This window comes from Macrobrachium nipponense, chromosome 8 (assembly GCF_015104395.2).
Source record: "Macrobrachium nipponense isolate FS-2020 chromosome 8, ASM1510439v2, whole genome shotgun sequence".
Classification (NCBI taxonomy): Eukaryota; Metazoa; Arthropoda; class Malacostraca; order Decapoda; family Palaemonidae; genus Macrobrachium; species Macrobrachium nipponense.
In genome coordinates, this window is record NC_087203.1 from 116,741,292 (window position 1) to 116,761,291 (window position 20,000).

Sequence of the window (20,000 nt, forward strand, 5' to 3'; positions counted from 1 at the left end):
AAGGGAAAAAATGGATAAATATCGAGACCTGAAAATAGAAATAAGAAGGATATGGGATATGCCAGTGGAAATTGTACCCATAATCATAGGAACACTAGGCACGATCCCAAGATCTCTGGAAAAACTAGAGGCTGAAGTAGCTCCAGGACTCATGCAGAAGAGTATGATCCTAGAAACGGGGCACATACTAGTAAGAAGAGTGATGGACTCGTAAGGGGGCAGGATGCAACCCGGAACCCCACACTATAAATGCCACCCAGTCGAATTGGAGGACTGTGATAAAGCAAAAAACAAAAAATAAATAAATAAATAATAATAATAATAATAATAATAATAATAATAATAATAATAATAATAATAATAATAATAATAATAATAATAATAATAATAATAATAATAATAATAATGCACATAGGTCTAGTCCTACTTTTGTTTCGGTTTCTGATCAGCAATTGATGTAATGAACCGACTGTGGAGATAAAAAGTAAGCCGTCATTAACTCCTGGAACATTCCTTCTAACGAACTTCTTTTAAAACAGAAAATTCACATTTTATTTTCACCGCCTGTGTCCAAACCATATTGATTAGGCCCATGCGCAGAATAATTTGCCCTTATAGAATGATCAGAAACACCTAATAATGTGCATAATCCCAGTAAATTATTGATTTTACAATTAAATGCGGTGGTTTTGTGGTAATTTAGCTCAGTTCCTTAGGAGATACGATGCTGTAATCACACACGAAAGTAAATATTATCTGCATTGTCATCAATTTTCGCAGTTTTTAGCATGTCAATGTTATTCTGCCAGGGAAATTTAACAAGGATCTGCCCTGTCCTGTCTAAGCAGCTCATTCTCGCTTTTAGTTATTTTATTAACTGGCCATTTCTGTCACCAGGGACACTACAAATACGTGGCCCAGTTCATGGATCTCGGACCTTCCGGAGACATCACACTACACATAGAAGGCATCCGACTGACCCTTACAACGGCTCTCGATGAGCATCTGTGTGTGTTCTCTCTGAAGGACCTCAACATCGATAACATTGGGTGAGTGATTTTATCTGGAACCTTTTCGTGCTCTAATAAGATTCGTCGGGTGCGTTTATCATTTCCTCCTGAATTACATAACTCCATATATCCTGTGGTTCTGCAATACCTAAATAGTCAAATTATAGAAAAACATGAGACTAAGGTGTCAGACATGTTCGTAGACCTAACGTTTATGAGTCTCCCCTCCATAATATCCTGCAATACATAAAAAGCCAAATAAAAGGAAAACACGAGTCTAAGGTGTCAGACAATGTTTGTAGACCTAACGTTTATAAATCTCCCCTCCATGATATCTTGCAATACATAAAAGTCAAATAAAACGAAAACATGAGTCTAAGGTGTCAATGTTCCGTAGATCTTACATCCACCTGTCTTCCTCCCAGACACATCACCATCAACATCGACGGCCTAGGCCTCCTGGACTGGATCGCCAACGCCTTCGGAACTCTCATCGCCAACGTCGTCGAGGTGTTCCTCAGGAATACCATCGAAAACCAGTTCAAGACCATCATGAACGGCGTCCTCGACAACTTCGATCTGTACCCTTACAGGTGGATTGTGCCCTTCATCCACTGCGACAAGAGGCCTTTCCGCACCACGACTCCTGCAGCCATCCATTAGGAGTGGATTGGGAGACAGCACTTGAGAATAAAATGTTAACAATGAATGACGTCTTTTTTATCTTCCTCGTTTCGAGGGATTCGTGAAACTAAGTCTAATTTCTTCCCCAGTGAATGCCTTTAGGTCAGTCTAAAAAAGAAAAAGTTGTTTTTATTACGAGTGAAAGTCTCTCTCTCTCTCTCTCTCTCTCTCTCTCTCTCTCTCTCTCTCTCTCTCTCTCTCTCTCTCTCTCTCATGAATATCACAAGTCATTTGCCAAATACGAAAACTCAATATTAGCGAAGCCAAATAAGGTCTTGAGAAAGTGGTTTTTTTAAAAGATTTCTGCTTGCTCTTTGCTAATCAGATCATGCTTTCTCATACTGCATGGCTACCATTGCCACCCTCAATAAACAAATAAAAAGATAAACAACCTAATAGATCAAGCAAACCATCTCTAATGAAACCATGGGCAAATCATTTAGACATATTTCTCAAATCTCCATTGCTCTTTGAATACTGAATATATCCCATTTGCAACCGATAAAACGGGTGTTATATAACTGACACATGACAATGCCAATAATATTTGAAGCGCTGGTAACTGTCTAAATAAAAGAATAGACCTCATGGATTTGTGCTAAACGGAAATTTTTATAATATGAGGCGTATCCATACCTGTGGTAACAATATTTAACATGGATTAATCATGAGATGAATTCGCACAAAAAGAAACATCTGGCTTTATTATATTTCCCATGATTGTTTACAGAACTTACGTGGACCTTGAGGTTTCATTGGACTTTATTCATTGTTCTTACGTAAAGAAAAAAATTAGGCACAGAACTTTCGTTCTAAGAGTACCGTGAGAAAGGGACATCTGACTGGGAACACAGCATATAAAAACCCAAGTCTTATCTGGGGGTTGTTTACTTCAATCTTAAGGGTAAGCTGTCTCTGTGGTAGTTTTTTTTTAGACGTGAAATAAGCTTATGTATCTACTTTTTCTGTAAGTACTGGCATACAAAGAAACATCTGCGTGGGAAACCAAGTATATATATCATTATTTCTCAGCCAAGAGAGAAGGGACGAAGAATCGTAATTAAGCCTAGAGCGAAGAAGAAGAGTTATTTGATTTAGCCCAAATATATGTTTTATTTCTAAAATCTAATATTTTGATTTACATAGAATGAATTTTTTTTTTTAATCTTGACTTTTCCAATCTTATTTATAAAAACATTTAGCTAGATCAGAATAGACAGCAAGAGAGCTGGCGTGTTCAAAAGGCATTGTCGTTGCTCCATATCTACAGTTTTTCGAAAGAATATAGAACATTACCAAAAGAATACAATTTATAGCTAGAATATTTCGTAGATTATTAGATAATTGAATTTCCTCCTCAAAATTGTAGCTATCTATTTGAGAATTACTATTGTCTTCACAAGAGTTAGCCTCCTTTCAACCCGTGTAATGGTATCACAATCAATAATGTGTATATCCTGAAGGCCGTTGATACAGATGCATGCTGTACACGGTCCCATGGCATTGGCGTTGCTCGTACTAATGGGAAAAAGTAGGAAGAGGCTACCTACCTCCTTCAGTAGGCGATGTGGTTATTAAAGGCTGTTATCCTCTCCAGAACCGCAGGCCGAGTGTCCTGGTTGATCATACGTTAAGGAAGGAGAATGAGGAATCGATATTCAGTCTAAAGCCGTTGGTAGCAGATCAGTTTGAGATTCTGCCTACAGATTTTTTTTATTATTGATTATCTTAGTTATTCATTTCTTTTTATGGAGCCCGAAGACAGTTTCTTGACAGATAATTCAGGAGCTCGTCAATCAATTCTTGTTAGTATAACCTGATATGCAATCGTTGCTTATCTGATAGGCCTACACTGAATGCTATTTTGCTAACACTCGAGAAAAATTACTCGTGATCTGCAAGGAATATGCTTTTTAATCATGAAGTTACTTGAGAATATAACGAAATGAAAGACGTGGTAAGGTATAAATGATAATGATCATAAATAGGATACAAGGATCATGAATTCAAGGGCAGCTAGACCTAGCCTTGGGATGTAGATGCGTCTCCTACATAATCCTTGGTGATGAGTCACTGAGACGTGAGTGCAGAGTTGATCGTATTATCAGCATTCATCTCCTGATGAAGGATTCGTCGTGAGTAAAAATGTTCTATATATAAACGAAGAATATGGTGGAACTTGGAACACGGAGGAAGAGGGCTTGAAGACATTGCAGGTTCAGTTAGTGTGGAACTGGTTTTGGCATCAAAATGCACATCTACTCCTTGTCCAGATGATTTTATGGTCAGCTGAAATGTTTAAAAATTTTTCTTCCCTAATATTGATAAAAGATAGATTTGTCAATACGTCCATTTATATGATTAGTCCAAACCTTGTTGTGTGACAATTAGACGCATTAGTTCATTATCGTATTACATCTGCATAATGAGACTGAGCACTTCATGAACTAGGCCTACGATTTATTCTTGATAACAGCAGTCAACTTTATTTAACTTAAAGAATGTCTTGCAAATGTTAGGAAACTGCATTAATTTCAATAAAGAAAAATCATGATTGAATTTGCCCACTTCATATATTTCATTATTATGAATTTCATTTGCAAATTGCCAAAACTGCAGGACCCAGGATACATGAGTTACTCGTGTGTACAGTATCAGCTCGGCAGCTGTACAATATTGCTCTTTTTCAGTGTCAGCTGCATAACGAAAATCATGCTGGGAAAGATTCTTCTGTTGGTTGGGTTATGTTGGGGCGCCGTTGCTGCAGCTCCAGGTCAGTATTGTGTGTGTGTGTGTGTGTGTGTGTGTGTGTGTGTATGCGTGTGTGTGTGTGCGCGCGCGCGTGTTCAGATCTACATAAGTTCAGTGCTACTAATTATGTCTCTATTATTAGCAGAGAGAGAGAGAGAGAGAGAGAGAAGAGAGAGAGAGAGAGAGAGAGAGAGATTAATGACACGAAAATGATAAATTATGATTTTTTAAAGACTTCAAAATCATTGATCAATTTCTTATGCATATGGTCCTATTATGAGACTTGCCCAGGGACGGTTAAAACAATGGTTTTAAGCCTATTAGACCCCATGATACATTCTTTTTCAATATGGTGTTGGTTGCATGAGATCTTTTATCATATATATATATATATATATATATATATATATACATATATATATATATATATATATATATATATTTGGGCAGGTGAGGACAGCTTGAACCACTATTTGGACCTGGTGTTCGATAATCTTCAAGTTCTCATCATTGAGAATGGCCTAGATCCATCTCCACTCCCAAACGCCACAACGGGCTTCAGCAAAAAGGTAAATATTTGTTTGTTAATTCTTCTTCTTCAAAATTTCAAACGAAAACACTGAAGTCAAAACTCAATAACTTAATCGGTTTTTTATGAATTTATCTGCCTGAAGGGAAGTAAATTACATTGACAATATTATGGAACTAGCCTAAGAATGGTTAAAACAATGGTCATAGGCCTATTTGACCTTAGTATAAATGCAGAACAGTACATTAATTCTTTCATCTTAATACGATTAGCTAATGTTTGCTTAGATCTTAGGTGTCGAATGGCATGGCGAAGCTGCTCTTTACGAAGGATGGCTTAGAGGTCTCTCCTCCCTCTACCGATCGACCGATGCTAACTTCATCAGGGACGCAGAGGGCGTTGTCATCGGCATTTCGGCAGGGACGGGCTTAGACGAAATGAAGGTAACGTCTGAGGAAGTCCAAATGAAGAATTTAACTTCAAGACTTAAGAAGTCTGTCTATAATACTGAGCAACTGTTGGTCTCAACGTGGACACCGAGTCCTATTCAACAAAGCCTTGATAAATAGTCAGTCTTGACCTACTACCGTAAAACAATTCTTATATTCCAGTAATTTGCTTACATTTTTATATACTAATTTCTTTATTTTCGCATTCATTTTTTTTAAACCTGATCTCTTTCTGTGTCCCCCATTAGGCTCAGTCACTTCTTTATAACGAAACACATTCTTTGAAAGCTTGAATTTCTAGTCGGTGGTCCCCTTTGATGGGCTTGTTCCATATGAATAATGTTCATCTGACTAATATAATAATAATAATAATAATAATAATAATAATAATAATAATAATAATAATAATAATAATAATAATAATAATAATAATTCAACCAAAGGGTCACTATACGTGCTTGGCTCAATTCATGGACCTGGGTCCCGTTGCTGACGTTGTTATCCATGTGAACGGTGCCGCCGTCAGCTTCGAGGCCGCTCTAGACCGTACCGTTTGTAAGTTCAAGGTCTCGAAGCTCAACGTTGATAAGATTGGGTAAGAGCCTCTCCACTCCACTTTCTAGATTATGATACAGTGAAAATATAAACGATGACTTTCCTTTAACAAGGTGTAACAACCTGTGCAAAGATTGTGTCAAAACGTAGGACAGAATGTTTAACCTCTTCTATAACTCACTGACTTGTTCCTCAAAATCCATTTAATATATTCTTTAAAATCGTAATATTCTTATTTTTTCAGGCACATAAGCGTTGACATACACGGTCTGGGCCCACTCAACTGGATTTTGGAACTTCTAACCGAACTTGTTGTCAACGTCACTGAACTGTTCATCAGAGACACGATTGAACAGTCTGTGCAATCTATGATCAACGAAGCTCTGGACACCGTCGATCTCACCATCATAGCACCGCTCCTTGACTGTGATCCAGTGCAGTAAAGCAAGGTTGCCAGTCCTTCAATGAAATAAAAGACAACCTTTGTCTTTTCTATATAAAAAAAGATACCTCCAAATATGTACATTGAAATATAGGCCTATGATTAAAATTGATCAACATCTCTATTTTAATTCATCTCTGAAATTGTATGTAGGCCTATGGAGGATGCGACGATTTTACAACCAATATATTCAAAGAAGATCCTGAGCGCGTGCGTGTGTTTTTAATGAGAATAACTCAGTCTCTTGCATAAACACGCATTTAAAATCGCATTAATACCATTTCTAGACACCGTGAGCATAATGGATGCCAATAAAATGTAAACGTTAAGAAGAACCAATGTTTATGTATTGCCACCAGCGAAATAAAAATCACCCTCAACGGTTAGCAGTATTCATTTGAAACAACTGTGGTATCTAGAATACAGGGACCCAGTTTATGGAAAATACCACGTAGATTGGCCTATTTTTATTTGATCAAATCACAACATAAAAACGAATGTAAATGAACTTTAAGCGAATGAATAAATGAACCATAAGATATTCTCTCTGGAAATTAAAAAAAGCTATTTATAGACAAAATGCTTGAACAGACAGGAGTTTTTAAAAATTCCTTATAGCCTCCAATAATCATATTGCACAAACATTAGTGATAAATGATATGTTTGTGCTTCTTCTTCTTCTTCTTCTTCTATGTTTGTGCAATGAGTGCAATTGATAAGGTACATTATATGTAGCAATTAATGAGACATATTTATCCTTACTACCTCATATCTAGCAGAAAAAAGAGCTTTATTAATTTGTGGGTCACATTAGAGGAAAACGGTAAGTAAATATCGAAGAGTCGCTCCATCACCGCTTATAAACATTAGAAAAGCCAAAAAAAGAAGCTACAAATACTCTTAACTCTTTCGTCTTAACCATGACAAAGATTATTCCCAGGGTAAAAAATTATAATACTTACATTGAATAACTAATTTCATAATGAAAATCAAACAAATATAAAAGATAACTTGTAAATAAAGCCAGAAGCCACAAATACTCTTTTTTTTTTTTTTTTTTTTTTTTTTTTTTTTTTTTTTTTTTTTTTTTTTTTTGGTCCTAACCAAATAAAGTTGATTTCTATGGGATCATTTTACAATACTCTCACTGGATAACTTATTTCATGATAAATATAAAATGAATACCGTATACGTAAGATAAACTAAATAAATATTATATTTAAAAGGTAAATTGAAACATCTAAATTGAGGTGCCGTTGTAGAGATTAAATTCGCCACCTCGATCGTGCGTTGAAAAGTACGTAACTGACGTGTAGGTTTAGACTAGCTGTCAAATTGTTAATATAATCTTCACTTTATCCTTACTATCTATAGAATTATTCCTTTGACCCTTTTTGGGTCGCAAGTAAATTATACCTAGAAGAAATAACTTCGTATCTTTTAAAAGGTAGGTCCAATTATAACCGTATAGGTAGTAGGTAGTAGGTATTACCTTAGACGAGACTACAAAGGTAGACATACCGTAGACCAGGTTCCCAGCCTAATTTATCAATGGGTAGGTAATTAAATTGAACTTTATAAGTAGGCGTATTTGTCATGTCTTTTTTCACAATGTAAGCTATGATTTTTGCTGTAGATTTGATGCAAAATTACCGTAATGGTAGTCTAGCTACCTTGTCTAAATTGGGCAGCCTGGACTAGGCTAGTACCTAGGTAGTACCTACCTAGGTAGTTACCTAGGTATGTATAGGTTACTACCTAATACATAGGTATACGACCTACCTAGGTACCTAGGCTATACGTAAGTTACTCTTCCAGAATGACGTAGCTGACGCCTATCAATTTTCTATTATTTTAGGCAACCTATAGTATATTAGGTAGGTAGGTACTAGCCTATACCTAGTACAGCTACTTACCTAGGTACTCTATTTGACTTTCAAATGTTACATTCTGGCATACCTAATAGATTTTTATGTACAGCGTAGTGGCAAACAGCTAGGCCTCCTATTATCCAGTTGCATTTGCTCTCTAACATCGGCTATTGTAATTTGTAAAACTGCAGAAAACGACCGCACCCATCTAGTTCGATAACCTGGCCCTATCGGTTTATGTGCAAAGGTGGTGCTGTGTTTAGCAGCAGCCCCTTTGGGATGAATGTAGAAACATAAGGAAAGATGTTAAATTTCATAAATGTAAGCAAAAGACTTGAATATAAACAAAAGCTGGTGAACACTCATGTCAGTAACTGGCAGGAACCAGGCCATGGCAGTAGTCTTCAGTTTTACCTTAAAAAGTATGCAAATTAGTAGGTTAAATGACTGAGTGGCAACATAGTGGCAACATCTCCTGGAATGCTGCCATCTTCCCGAAAAGTACTTGAATTTGCTGCCATGAGCATCAGTCAAGAGTTGTGGCCCATCCAGGTAGAACACCGAGACCTTTACTCTCCTTTCGAAGTAAGTGTTTTCTCCAAAATTACGAAATAATGGCATAATTCAAATGCTTTTTTGGGAAGTGGCTGTGTTCTGAGAGAGGTGGCCGCTATGTCGCCAATCTGTCGTTTACCCTAATTGTTTGGATACAGCCAAACCTAACCTAATCTAACCCATTAAGATACTGTGGTATCTCGAACACTTCTTAGCCATTCACCTATTTTATAAGTGAAAATAGGCAAAATACCAAAATGTATATAAATTGTTCATACAGCCCCCTGCTCTTTTTTCACATCTAATTTTTCAGTCGACATGACAGGTGAGGCAGTCGCTAGATTCAGGAATCCATACCTACATGCCTAGCCCTGCTGGCTGACTGCCATTTTATTTATTCATTTTATTTTTTTGATAGCTGGGACCAAAGTGTCTAGGATTTCACGACCTCAAAATGGGGTGAATTTAAGTAATGGGTGTGCATTAAAAGATAATATTGTTCTGAGACAGTGTAATTTCCCCAAGAGTATTGCCCTAAATAAATTGAATACTTCTCATTTCTCCAGATGACGGTGGAAACTGCAGCCAGCATGGACTTAACAACGCTGTTCAAGTCATGTGTCAAGACCATCCGAACAAGAAACAAAGCTATGGGTGTCAGTCTTCCCAAAACCAAGATCTTTCCAAATTCGTCGCCGATGTCCCAGTTTTACACCAGGGCTCGAGATATCCACAGTAATATCATAAGTCATCGTAATTTACTTCGAGATCATCAGAGAAAATACTTGATTGACAATGAAGGTTCCATGACTGATATTGAACGTAGTTATATGGAAAAGGTTTGTTTGTTATGTAAAGTTTCTAACAGTTGCGTGATTCCCTTACAATTTTTTTTTATTTCTTTTGTCGTGAGAAGAAATTTAGGAAAAAATTTTTGTGAGTACATAACCAGAAATTATAATTGTTCCAAATGGGATGTAAACCATTGATTCTATCAAGGATTATTCTGCAGTGGCAGTCAAAAATGTTCTTTGAAACATGGTTAATTGTAAACTTTCTCAACAGACAAGTATTTGCATCAAGCAGTGTGATTTATGTAGAGAAGTTATTTCACGAGTTTTATACAAAGTTGGGTTTTATTTCAAGTAGTGATTATGAAAAGATTGTAGAAAACTTTTCATAAATATTTTTGTCCACTTTCATTTCTGCTTTTGAAGATACGTACAGTTATATTTAGTTGCATTATAAGCATTTATGATTATATATCTATATTTAGAATAATGCTAATTTTTTATATTTTCCTGCTTAAGAATTATTCATTACTAATAATCCCTATATAATGTATGCAACAGGTTGTTACAACAAATTTGAGAATTATTGATGACAACATCAAAACTCTTCGCATAGAAGTAGACGGAGATCAGCAAGGTTCGAGTGATGCCTGTGAGTGCAGAAAGAACATCCTCTCTACCTTGGAGATTAATTTTCAGCAGGTCAACTCCCATTTCAAAGATTTAATGAGTAAAAGGAAAAAGAAACTAAAAGATAAGGCGAGTTATGTGTTGAGTTTGTTTTAATAAATTTTTCCATATGTATATGTATCTGAAGACTCTGCCTGGTATGCATTATCTGAATGTAGTAAAACAGAACATCACAACAATGTTCTTTCTAGGGAAGTGGGATATCCATAGATGAGCAAAAGAACAACATATAAAACTAGTCTGTACTTTTTGGAGGACACTCAAGTTATATTTTGTCACCGTAATTGCTTTTACATAGCCGATTTCCTGTGATGTGCAAAATCCCCAGGTACCTCATTACACTCTAGTAGAAAGATGATTATCATATGACTTTGGCAGGTTGGCACATATGCACAACTGGTCAGTTAAAATTATTATTTTACCAAGATATTTTAAATTTACAAAGTCGTAAACCATCCTATTTTTATAGGAGACCTTAATGAAACTACATCGACCGGGTGGTTTAAAGAAACGACAAAGTACTACCACAGAAGAATCCTCTAAATCAACTGCTTTAGGTCATACTCGAACAAAGTCTAATTCTAGTCAAGACACGTGTGACGGCTCCCAACCAGGTAAGTGATTTTATCATTTTTTTTTTAGACTTGAAAGATCATATAAATATGTACTTATCCTTAATGGAAAACAAATTCTAGGTTTAAGTTTTTCATACAATTTTTGCTAATTTTCCAGTCTTAACGATTTTTTCTAAACTAAAGGCTCAGGTTTGAATCCTGGCCTGGGCAGAAGCACTTATAAGTTATAATCCCTTTTGGTGTTATTCCCAAAGTACTACTGTACTATATGTAGTTAGTTTGATAAACAATATTTGGGCTTTACATCTGTGGTTTTGAAAAAGTGTTAAAGTATTGTATTGAATAAATTTATTATATTTCTAATTAAGAAATGACACAAAAGTGTACTTATAATTATGTATTTGATACATGTCCAAGCATTTCCAGTAAAGTGGGATAGTTTTATCATGGTATGCTTGTTGAAAGTGAAATTAGTGGCAGGTTCAAGGAGTATTGAGATGCCAGATTAATTGTAAGCAATCAGTCAATCAAGGGATACTGATGCCTACTATATATTTTATAGACTCATGGGGACCATCTTCATTAGAAAGTGCTGGAAATACAGAGGTTGCAGGGGAAAGTAAGCAAGGCGATTCACCTGTAGTCACCCAGAATAATGTAATGCCATCTCCAGTAGAAGAAGAAATAGATAATATGCTTGGGTCTTTAAGTAGTGAGGAGAGGCAACTCTTGGAAGAAGAAAACCTTCACCTCTACAAGGAGCTCATGTCTAACCAAGAAGAAGTCCGGCAAATTACAAGACAGGTGGGTCTGATGTGTGAATTACTTGACGTACGTACTGTACTTTAAAAAATATCACCTTGAGTAAAATGTACTGTACAGCAGTAATGGTATTAATGCTACCTAAAGGTATCAGTTGATTTATGACTAGTAAGATGTGTTGTTGTCATTTATGAGACAAAGGCACGTTGAACCCAAGGCTTTTGTATACGCATTGTGGTTTAATGGTGTGACGTTTGTAAAATAATATTTTTTTAATAATGTAAGGAAAAGCAGATGTCTGAAGTTTTATCTAGTGTGACATATACCGTGAATAAGGGTATTGTTCAATCTTTGTTTTTAGGTTGTTGAATTAGGACAGATGCAAGACTTTTTCTCCGAGAAGGTTGACATTCAAGCCCATCAAATTGAAAAGATCCAGGAGACTATAATGGCAGCTACAGAAAATGTTAAAGAGGGAAATGAACAGGTAGGTTAGATAGCAAGCTTCCGTTTACCATTTTAGAGACAAATACTTGAAGGTTTAGTAATCTAAAGTATAAACATTATGAATCCTTGAGTCTTGGTTGTCTACCAGTAAAAATATTTTGTTTTAATGAATTAGTAGTTATGTGTAACGATAAACCATTATTTCCTCCGCATCCCTTTCTTCATTGATGCTCTGTGATCATGATTTAGGTTAATTGTGAGTATAGTAATATATTCTATTGTGAAACTAATCAGAAACTTTTACTCTTCAGGTACGTGAGGCGATGAGGAAAGATGCTGGATTCCGCGTGTGGATTATGTTTTTCCTAATAGTTATGTCATGTACGATACTTTTCTTAGACTGGTATAATGGGTAAATATTTCATCATTTCCATTGATTGTCTTCTGCACAAACCTATTCTTTTTACTGGTGCCAGTAAGGTAGACGTATTCACTGGTTGAAAAGTTATCCTGCTGCTAACTACAGACACTTTTACATATGAATTGTTAATTTGTTAATTGTTTGCATATAAAGTGTTAATTTGTTACAAGATACAGATATACTTAGTTTCATTACAAGCCCATTAAGTATATATAAGCTTTTTTGCGAGTCCCAAATGTTCCCAGTTCACCAATCTTTTTGTTTGTCAGACAGATGGTAAGTTCTTCTTGCATGCACTAACTAGGTATACGGACATGTTTCAACTGAAAGCATCACATTTTGTGAAGCTGTGGTTGTTTAAATCTCTCTTCACTTATTCGGTGTTTTAATAGAGAGGATTCCTAATCCAATGCTGCCTACTAATTAATTACATATTTTCTATTGATCATGATTTATTGAAGCCATTTTCCACCATGCATTGAGTTGGGAAAGATTTTTTTTCTTTTCCCATCTTGTTTATTTTACTGCAGGGAAGAATAACGCTGCCTTTAGTTTTGCTTCTGTGCTTTGTATTTGGTTATTTTGATGTATTACTTTGCATTTACATAAAAATTACAAATTTTGTATTTTTTTGAGCTTGCTTTCCTAGTAGTGATGATCTTACTATAGTGTAGGCAAGCTAATGTATTTTTCACTAATTATTTTGATTTTATATTAGGGCATTCATCATGAAGCCATGCTATTTTGAAACATACTAAGTAGGATTTAGTTCCCATAAGTTCCCACTGCATTGTAAACTGTAATTGAATGAAAATAAAAAATTTAACCTAGAATTATACCGGATTTAAAGGAATTACTGTAATAATACCATGACTTTAATTTGTTCCATTAAGAATCAAATCACTTTTCTCATAACAAACACCTATTCACAATTCAGAGATGTCTATATTCTTATGTCTTATAGACAAAGGAATCAGAAGAACTAGGAGCACCCTTGTTTGCATGTGCACTTTTGAACCATTGGTAGGTAGCAACTGTCTTCCTCGTTCATGTTTCTTCCCAGCTTTGGTCTTAACAGCTTTGGAAAACTCTCCTTTGTTAACGCTGACTTTGATTTGTCAATTTTGTTTACCGTCTAATTCCTTTACTAGTCTTTTCTCCAGAAAAGTGCGTTAATAACTTTGATTACTTATAGGTTGTGTTTAGCAAGCTTCCCTAAGTATTTTAGCATACTATTTTTGACTGTGTAAGGAATTTCACATTTTCTTTATTGTTAGCATATAATTCAGGTACTTTCACAGATTCTGTACGTATATTTCCTGTAATTTTGGTGGATGGAGCTGATTTTTCCAGATTATCTGTCATCTTTTGTTTTGGTATTTTTACATTTTTACTTCTCATATTTAATTGTTGTATTATGTACAATTGTTTATGTATACTGCTTTTTCAGTACCTTATGTTTTGATTGCGCACTAATATGTTATGTTTCACTACTGACCAGGTAAGGTCAGTCATGCCTTCATATCATTGCTGGAAACAGACCCTCCTATACTATGTAGCAGTTACTGGGTCCTTTGCTGCCTGCCAACTGTCACTTGCAACACTTGAGGGGTTAGTAGTAAGATCAGTGGTCACACTATAAAAAGTGGAGAACTTATTCTTGTAAAGTAGAGAAGGACAAGTGATGTAATAATGAGATACTGTGCATATTTGTTCGATATTATTGAAATAATATTCAGTATTGTGGTCAGCATCTGGATCTTCCTCTTCTCTGGTTTAAGTTAATGAGCATGAGTGAAGCAGTTCCTCATTTGGTCTCATCAGGCAGATACTGGAGAAGTTCCAAGCCTCTTACAATATCAGGTTGATTCTTATAGCTCCCTTTGGCTATAGCAGGATTGGTTCAAGGATTTAGTATTTATGGTGGTGGACAGTCCAGCAAGTCTCTCGCTGTCATAATGTCATAGAATTATCAGTGTAGGCAATCTTTGTCTTCACACCTAGAATTTAACAGGTAAGGCTTCAGATGCAGAGGTCTCACAAAGGAAGCATAGCTGTAGCCATTGCAAGATCTTGAATGACTTCAATAGCAACTTCTACTAGGTCAAGTGGAACCAGTTTTGTAGTTGGTGAAGTGGAAGGGGCATTTATCCAGTCAGTTCCAATATACCCATAATTGCCAATTGGGTAGCAAGAGGTTTACTGAGACACCTGTAGTTCCAGATGGTATATTTTTGGAGAGACTACCTTCCCTTTTCTGACATACAAATAAATGGTGAACCTGGGAACATTCAGGATATGAACAAAGCCCTGTATGTGATCAATATGTATGTATGAAAAACCTTTGTTAAAATAACGTTGTTTTTTTTAGGATGACATAGTTTTTGGTTTGTAATAGCATGGAAGTTTTTAACCTACTGCAAAAGTAGTGTTAACTTGACAGTGCTCTATGCAAATGAAAGGAATAAAGTTTTCATTCTAGTGGTGGTCATTAGCTGACATCGAATTCCTACTCTTCCTGTTTTCTCAGAATGTTAACTTCGTAAAAGGTACCATCAAAGTTTCTGGAATTACAAAGATAAAGTTTTCTGGAAGTGTGAGAATTTCCACCCTGACCCTTGAGATTCTAGTGACATCAAATTATGTGACCTGAAGAAAATAAATTGAATTTAAATATATTATAATCAGATAACTTTAGAATGGCACTTGAGACTGTTTGGGGATGGTTTAACTATCTCATGTGAAAGAAATGCCTGTTCTGAGAGAATTATCATAAACAATTGAAAACGAAAAATGATAAAAACTCTACTAATTTAGTCCTCTGTTTTTATATGCAAGAAAAGGGAGTTTTATTTTGTTTTGTCATGGGGCAAAAAGATTGTTTAAATCTATTATATATTTATGACTAATATCAACACATCATGTGGACTACATATAATTTTCATATTTTCCCTTTTTAAAGACAGTGCATCAGTGTACAATTTATATTGGATTCCAAATAAATACAGCCAAAACCAGGATTACATTCGTATTGAAAACAATTAACAGCCGAAACTTGGTCATTTTACTACTGAGAAGTTTTTGGACTCCCAAGATCTTCAAAGGGTTAATTTTGTTTAAATTTACTAAATTTTGTCAGTCATTCCCATGTTTTTATTTAAATGATATTTATAAATGACACTTCCATCCTATACTACCATGTTTAGGAATTAATTGTAACTGGTGTATATATGAATAATATTTTGGAGATTTGCTTCCCTGTTTAAGCTGTGGACACTTGGTGCTAAGGTGGTCTAGATAATTCACTTCATTTTCCAATTTTTGCTGTGCTATGTCTTATTTGCGATAAGGTAATCAAAGGTGCTAAAATGAACATACTTGCGATAGCTATGGTCACTATGGAAATGCTTTTTGAAGCCTCACTGTAGAAATAGAGCTGCTGCCTTTTCATATAAGCATTGAATAAAGAGGTCAGTTTTAGTTTTAAAATCCAAAAACTGAGAGGTGTTCATGTTGGGATGGTTGAATAATACAGGTATGTTTAGAACTTGGAGAAAGGAAGATAATAAATCCTCATGGAAAACAAGTCTCAATATAGGTTTTGAAATGACAAAGGAAAGTACTGTGTACAGTATTTCTGTATATATATTTGTATACCTCAGGCAATTGTGCTCCTTTTACATGTATCACAAATCATTCCAAATCTAGCTTGAACTGAGGAAACAAGATATCAAACAAATTTTTCAAATTATGTCATTGCTGCAAGCATGTGAGAAACCTTTGAGGGATTTTCACAAGTGCAATTACATTTGTATGATGGATCAGTGTAGCAAAAATTTAGATAGGATCACTGTTTATAATCAGTAAAATAAAATGTTTAAAAATGTTTGCCTATAAGAATCCTTCCATGCACTAGTGTTCTCTAAACTTGTGTTTGTAACAATTAGTACATGCAAGGAAATCAATACGATCACTATTTTATGATAATAGCATGATCCTGTCCAAAAATACAAAAGATTGTGAATGGTATGTAGCTGGCTTTTGACTTACTACTGTGGTCATTCTTCCTGGCATGATCTCTTGTTGGTCATAGAAAGTTTGATAATTTATTGAGGCCTTAACTTAGCGTAGCATGAAGGCTGTAAATATAATGAATTCCTTCACTAGACTTGTGTATTAATAACTGTATAGGTAATGAAAGTTAGGAGTAAAGACCAACACAAACTTCCAATGCCAGTAACTGATTGGGATGATATTCAGTCAAGTGGAGTAACCCCTGAGGTACTGAGAAATCAGTTATTAGTTGGCTGTTCGATACTGTTAAAATTGTAAGTTTGCCATTCATATGAACTTTAGACTCTGTTAGTCTTGTTCACAGATAAGGTATACTACACTGAATTGTTTTTACTGTCCCATATTTGCATCATCTGTATTGTAATGTACAGTAAACAATAAAAAATAATTTAACATCAGTTCAGACAGTGGGATCCTCATAGTGGGAAATATTTTGTCTCTCCTTCACCTACCATTGTGTTTTACATCAAACAGTCAGTCTGGTGCCTCAGATGTGTGCAGTACCATTACTAATTAGGGAATTAATTTCTTATGAAATATCAGGTATTTTAAAAATTTGTATTGTCTTTGCTTGCACTATTTTTGTGTGTAAAACCCATTTTCATGTAGATTTTACAGCAGTATACTTTTCACAGTGGACAATAGGAAATTTACTGGCATCCATGTAAACAGGGTAGTATTTAATGTAAGTTTTATGCAAGAACATATCTTTAAGAAATAAAGTACATAGTGTAACATATTATGAGTTATAATGGTGGCATATTCTTTAATATAATTCACTTTGCTTTCATGACATATGGTTACTAAACAGAGTATTATTTAACTTATTTTCTACTTAATGTCATACACAATTTCAACTGATATGAATGTCTTTAGGCAAAAACGTTATCTGCAGTTTCTTTTATGTATCTGTTCTATACTTTGTATTAGAAGTGACGTAATATGAAGCTTGAGCTTTCAGATGAACAAGAGATGCAAGTATGTTCGATATCATCTTTCATATTGAAAGCTTACATAGTGTTCGGCTTGTATAGTATCTGATATTGAGATATTTGTTGGAGAACTATAGTTATATTGTACTTCTCTGTAGAGTTATTTTACTCATGGAGAAACCTGTTTGTAGTGTTGGCCAATACAGTACCATAATAAATGTTGAACATCAGTTATTTTTATTTTCATTTATATTTCTTCAAGTGTTATTCCCCACCTTATATAGTACTCAGATTCACGAAAATGGTTCTCATCAGTCCACCTCGTGCAGTGGATTATAGGGACTGTGTAAGGTTTTTTGCAGTATCCTTAAGGGCCCTAGCCACAATCCCTGCTAATTGTTTTACTGTATCTCCATTCATATCTTCTTTCTTCCATCTTATACTTTCCACCCTCTCCTAACAGTTGTCTCAACATTACTTTCGGCGCTGAACAGGCCTCATAGGTACCAGTGTGTGGCCTTTGGCGTAAATTTTATATTTCAATTCCAATCCATTAAACTGAAATGACTTTGAGGCTTATATAATTGATATGTTTATAAGAATGTATATTTTGTATTTATGAGAAACCTTACTCTGTTATCTAGAGGTTGAATCTCTTGATATTAATCATTTGTTTGGTAACAAACCTGTTGCTTTACCATGCCCATTTTCCACAAATTCCAGACACCTTAATCAACTTGGGGAAGAAAATTTGAAAACAGATCAGGTGGCTCAGGTAAGTTTGTTTTTGTGCCAACGTCCCCTTCAGTCTCCACAGGTTTCACTGAAAAATTCACAAGTTTAATTAATGTTATCACCAGCATTATGAGAGAAGGATATACTAGTAAGAAGTAATGGAAGTAAAAATTAAATTCCTGGACTGCTCCAAATGTTTGGGAATCTTTAGGGCTGTTAACCAGTCAGCAGAACGAAGATTTGACTAACTGGAAACCTGTGGGAATCTTGGTGCATACATGGACTTACCTGGGTTACCTGATCATTTTCTACTCTGTGTGCAGCATTGGAGGTGGTTCTGAAGTATCTGGAAGCAATTTCTTTGCTGCTGTTGTTCTCGAGCTGTGAGCTCTTCAATTCCTTTGATTTCTAAGTGTCTGTAATGATGTACATTAATTTTCTTTGAAGAGTAGGGATATTCTAACCTGCAATTGCTGATTGATAGATACTGATTTGGTTTAAGGTTAGTAATTGATCTTTTCTGCCATTGGATATGGTTCATTTTCTTGTAATATTTTATTTCCAAAAATATCAGTTCCAGTAAGCATACTTAGCCAACTCTAGGCTCCTTGTGGATTCCTTACTTGTATTCATTCACCTGTGCACTTCGATACAATGCAGGGTGTGCTGCACTTCTCTCTAAGGCTTACAGTATCTCCAATGTGTTTATTGGTGTGCTGTTTACAGGATTTCATTCCTAGGGCCATACCGTTTTATTCTCATCAGGTGTGTGATGTATTTATGATCTGTATGATTTGTAAGTTTTTCAGTAGGTTACCAACATGTTGCTGTGTTGTTACTCTTAGTAGTTTCTTGCTCTTCTGCCTCATTTTCTGAAGTTTTTCCCCACATATCAGTATAACTTCAGAGTCATTGTAGTTTTTAGTTTTATCAATCACTTTTGCTTTCTTTCTATCTTTCTTGTACAATTTCTAGCTTGGGATTTTTGCTTACCATGTGTGTGGGCTGTTAATGTAACTTTTTCCTCTTGTATTTCTCTGACCAGAGATCTTTGTTACCACAATACACAATGTTTGCAAAGATTATGCAATTCCTGTTTGTCTTTCACTGTAACATATACCTTTTGTTGGTCTTTCTTCTTAGCTTATGTGATTTTGTGTATTTCACATTTTATACTTTGTTTTGGCATTTTCATTTCCATTGTCATTATGCCTTGATGCAGAAGGACTCCATTTACAGTGGCATTTTTGTAAGAGTAGTGTGTGTGTGTGTGTGTTTTATCTTGACATTTTAATTTTCAGTGTCATTATGCTTTCATGTAGCAGTACTCCCATTTACAGTGGCATTTTTGTAGGGGTTAAGCATTCTATCCTAACCTCATTTTTGTATAAGCACCATTCTTCCTCCCTTGCTGGCAAGTCATCGGATTCAGCTCATGACATCACAGCCACTTGTGTCAAGCTGCAAGTGCCTTTGGGTGAAGCTTCTTCAGTCTCCATGCTGCTTCCTGAAACTATCTCATCTGCTTGTCTTCGCTTCCTCCTGCTCAAGCCAGAACTTCATCCATCTCTGCATGGAACCTATGGATGATGACATCTTTGCCTGCTGTGGTCTTAAGTCGCAAAGGTAAGTGCCAGAGAAAGACATGGCATTGTTGGTATGAAGTTCCTGGAATGAATGAAAATGGAGAGACATTTGAGAAAATGTGTATGAAAAAGGGGCGTACC

The 20,000-nt window shown here is 35.5% G+C and overlaps 3 protein-coding genes across 6 annotated transcripts in view; all 3 read left to right on the forward strand.

Annotated features, from left to right (window-relative positions):
• LOC135222987 (uncharacterized) overlaps positions 1-1,719 on the forward strand; it is a 7,220-nt gene extending 5,501 nt beyond the window's left edge. For both annotated transcript variants that reach the window (XM_064261489.1, XM_064261490.1), the window contains exons 5-6: positions 898-1,049; positions 1,436-1,719. In XM_064261489.1, the coding sequence (XP_064117559.1) occupies positions 898-1,049; positions 1,436-1,673 (390 nt within the window). In that variant the 3' untranslated portion in view covers positions 1,674-1,719. The remainder of the gene's footprint in view (positions 1-897; positions 1,050-1,435) is intronic.
• A 2,096-nt stretch (positions 1,720-3,815) lies between these two features.
• LOC135223326 (uncharacterized) lies at positions 3,816-6,874 on the forward strand. Its single transcript, XM_064261789.1, has 6 exons — positions 3,816-3,978; positions 4,385-4,467; positions 4,896-5,014; positions 5,262-5,417; positions 5,867-6,018; positions 6,223-6,874. Exons 1-6 carry the CDS (start codon positions 3,968-3,970, stop codon positions 6,419-6,421), a joined length of 720 nt encoding a protein of 239 aa, XP_064117859.1. The 5' UTR covers positions 3,816-3,967; the 3' UTR covers positions 6,422-6,874.
• An 836-nt stretch (positions 6,875-7,710) lies between these two features.
• Positions 7,711-17,772, forward strand: LOC135222988 (syntaxin-18-like). 3 transcript variants are annotated; one of them, XM_064261492.1, is made up of 7 exons: positions 7,711-7,867; positions 9,413-9,685; positions 10,199-10,396; positions 10,797-10,941; positions 11,465-11,706; positions 12,026-12,151; positions 12,423-17,772. In XM_064261492.1, the coding sequence occupies exons 2-7, from the start codon at positions 9,413-9,415 to the stop codon at positions 12,525-12,527; spliced, it is 1,089 nt and encodes a 362-aa protein (XP_064117562.1). In that variant the 5' UTR covers positions 7,711-7,867; the 3' UTR covers positions 12,528-17,772. The 3 variants fall into 3 exon arrangements, with proteins under 3 accessions (XP_064117562.1, XP_064117563.1, XP_064117561.1); XM_064261493.1 differs by lacking the exon at positions 7,711-7,867 and adding an exon at positions 7,898-7,975; XM_064261491.1 differs by lacking the exon at positions 7,711-7,867 and adding an exon at positions 8,527-8,876.
• Positions 17,773-20,000: the final 2,228 nt, after the last annotated feature.

What these genes read in the sequence shown, in the direction of transcription:
- LOC135223326 (XM_064261789.1), top strand. An exon ending in CGCCGTTGCTGCAGCTCCAG is followed by an intron (nt 4,468 to 4,895) that starts GTCAGTATTGTG and finishes ATATTTGGGCAG; the next exon opens with GTGAGGACAGCTTGAACCAC. An exon ending in CGGGCTTAGACGAAATGAAG is followed by an intron (nt 5,418 to 5,866) that starts GTAACGTCTGAG and finishes ATTCAACCAAAG; the next exon opens with GGTCACTATACGTGCTTGGC.
- LOC135222988 (XM_064261491.1), top strand. Translation starts at nt 8,772, where the DNA reads ATGCTGCCATCTTCCCGAAAAGTACTTGAATTTGCTGCCATGAGCATC. An exon ending in ACCTTTACTCTCCTTTCGAA is followed by an intron (nt 8,877 to 9,412) that starts GTAAGTGTTTTC and finishes TCATTTCTCCAG; the next exon opens with ATGACGGTGGAAACTGCAGC. An exon ending in GTGTGACGGCTCCCAACCAG is followed by an intron (nt 10,942 to 11,464) that starts GTAAGTGATTTT and finishes TATATTTTATAG; the next exon opens with ACTCATGGGGACCATCTTCA.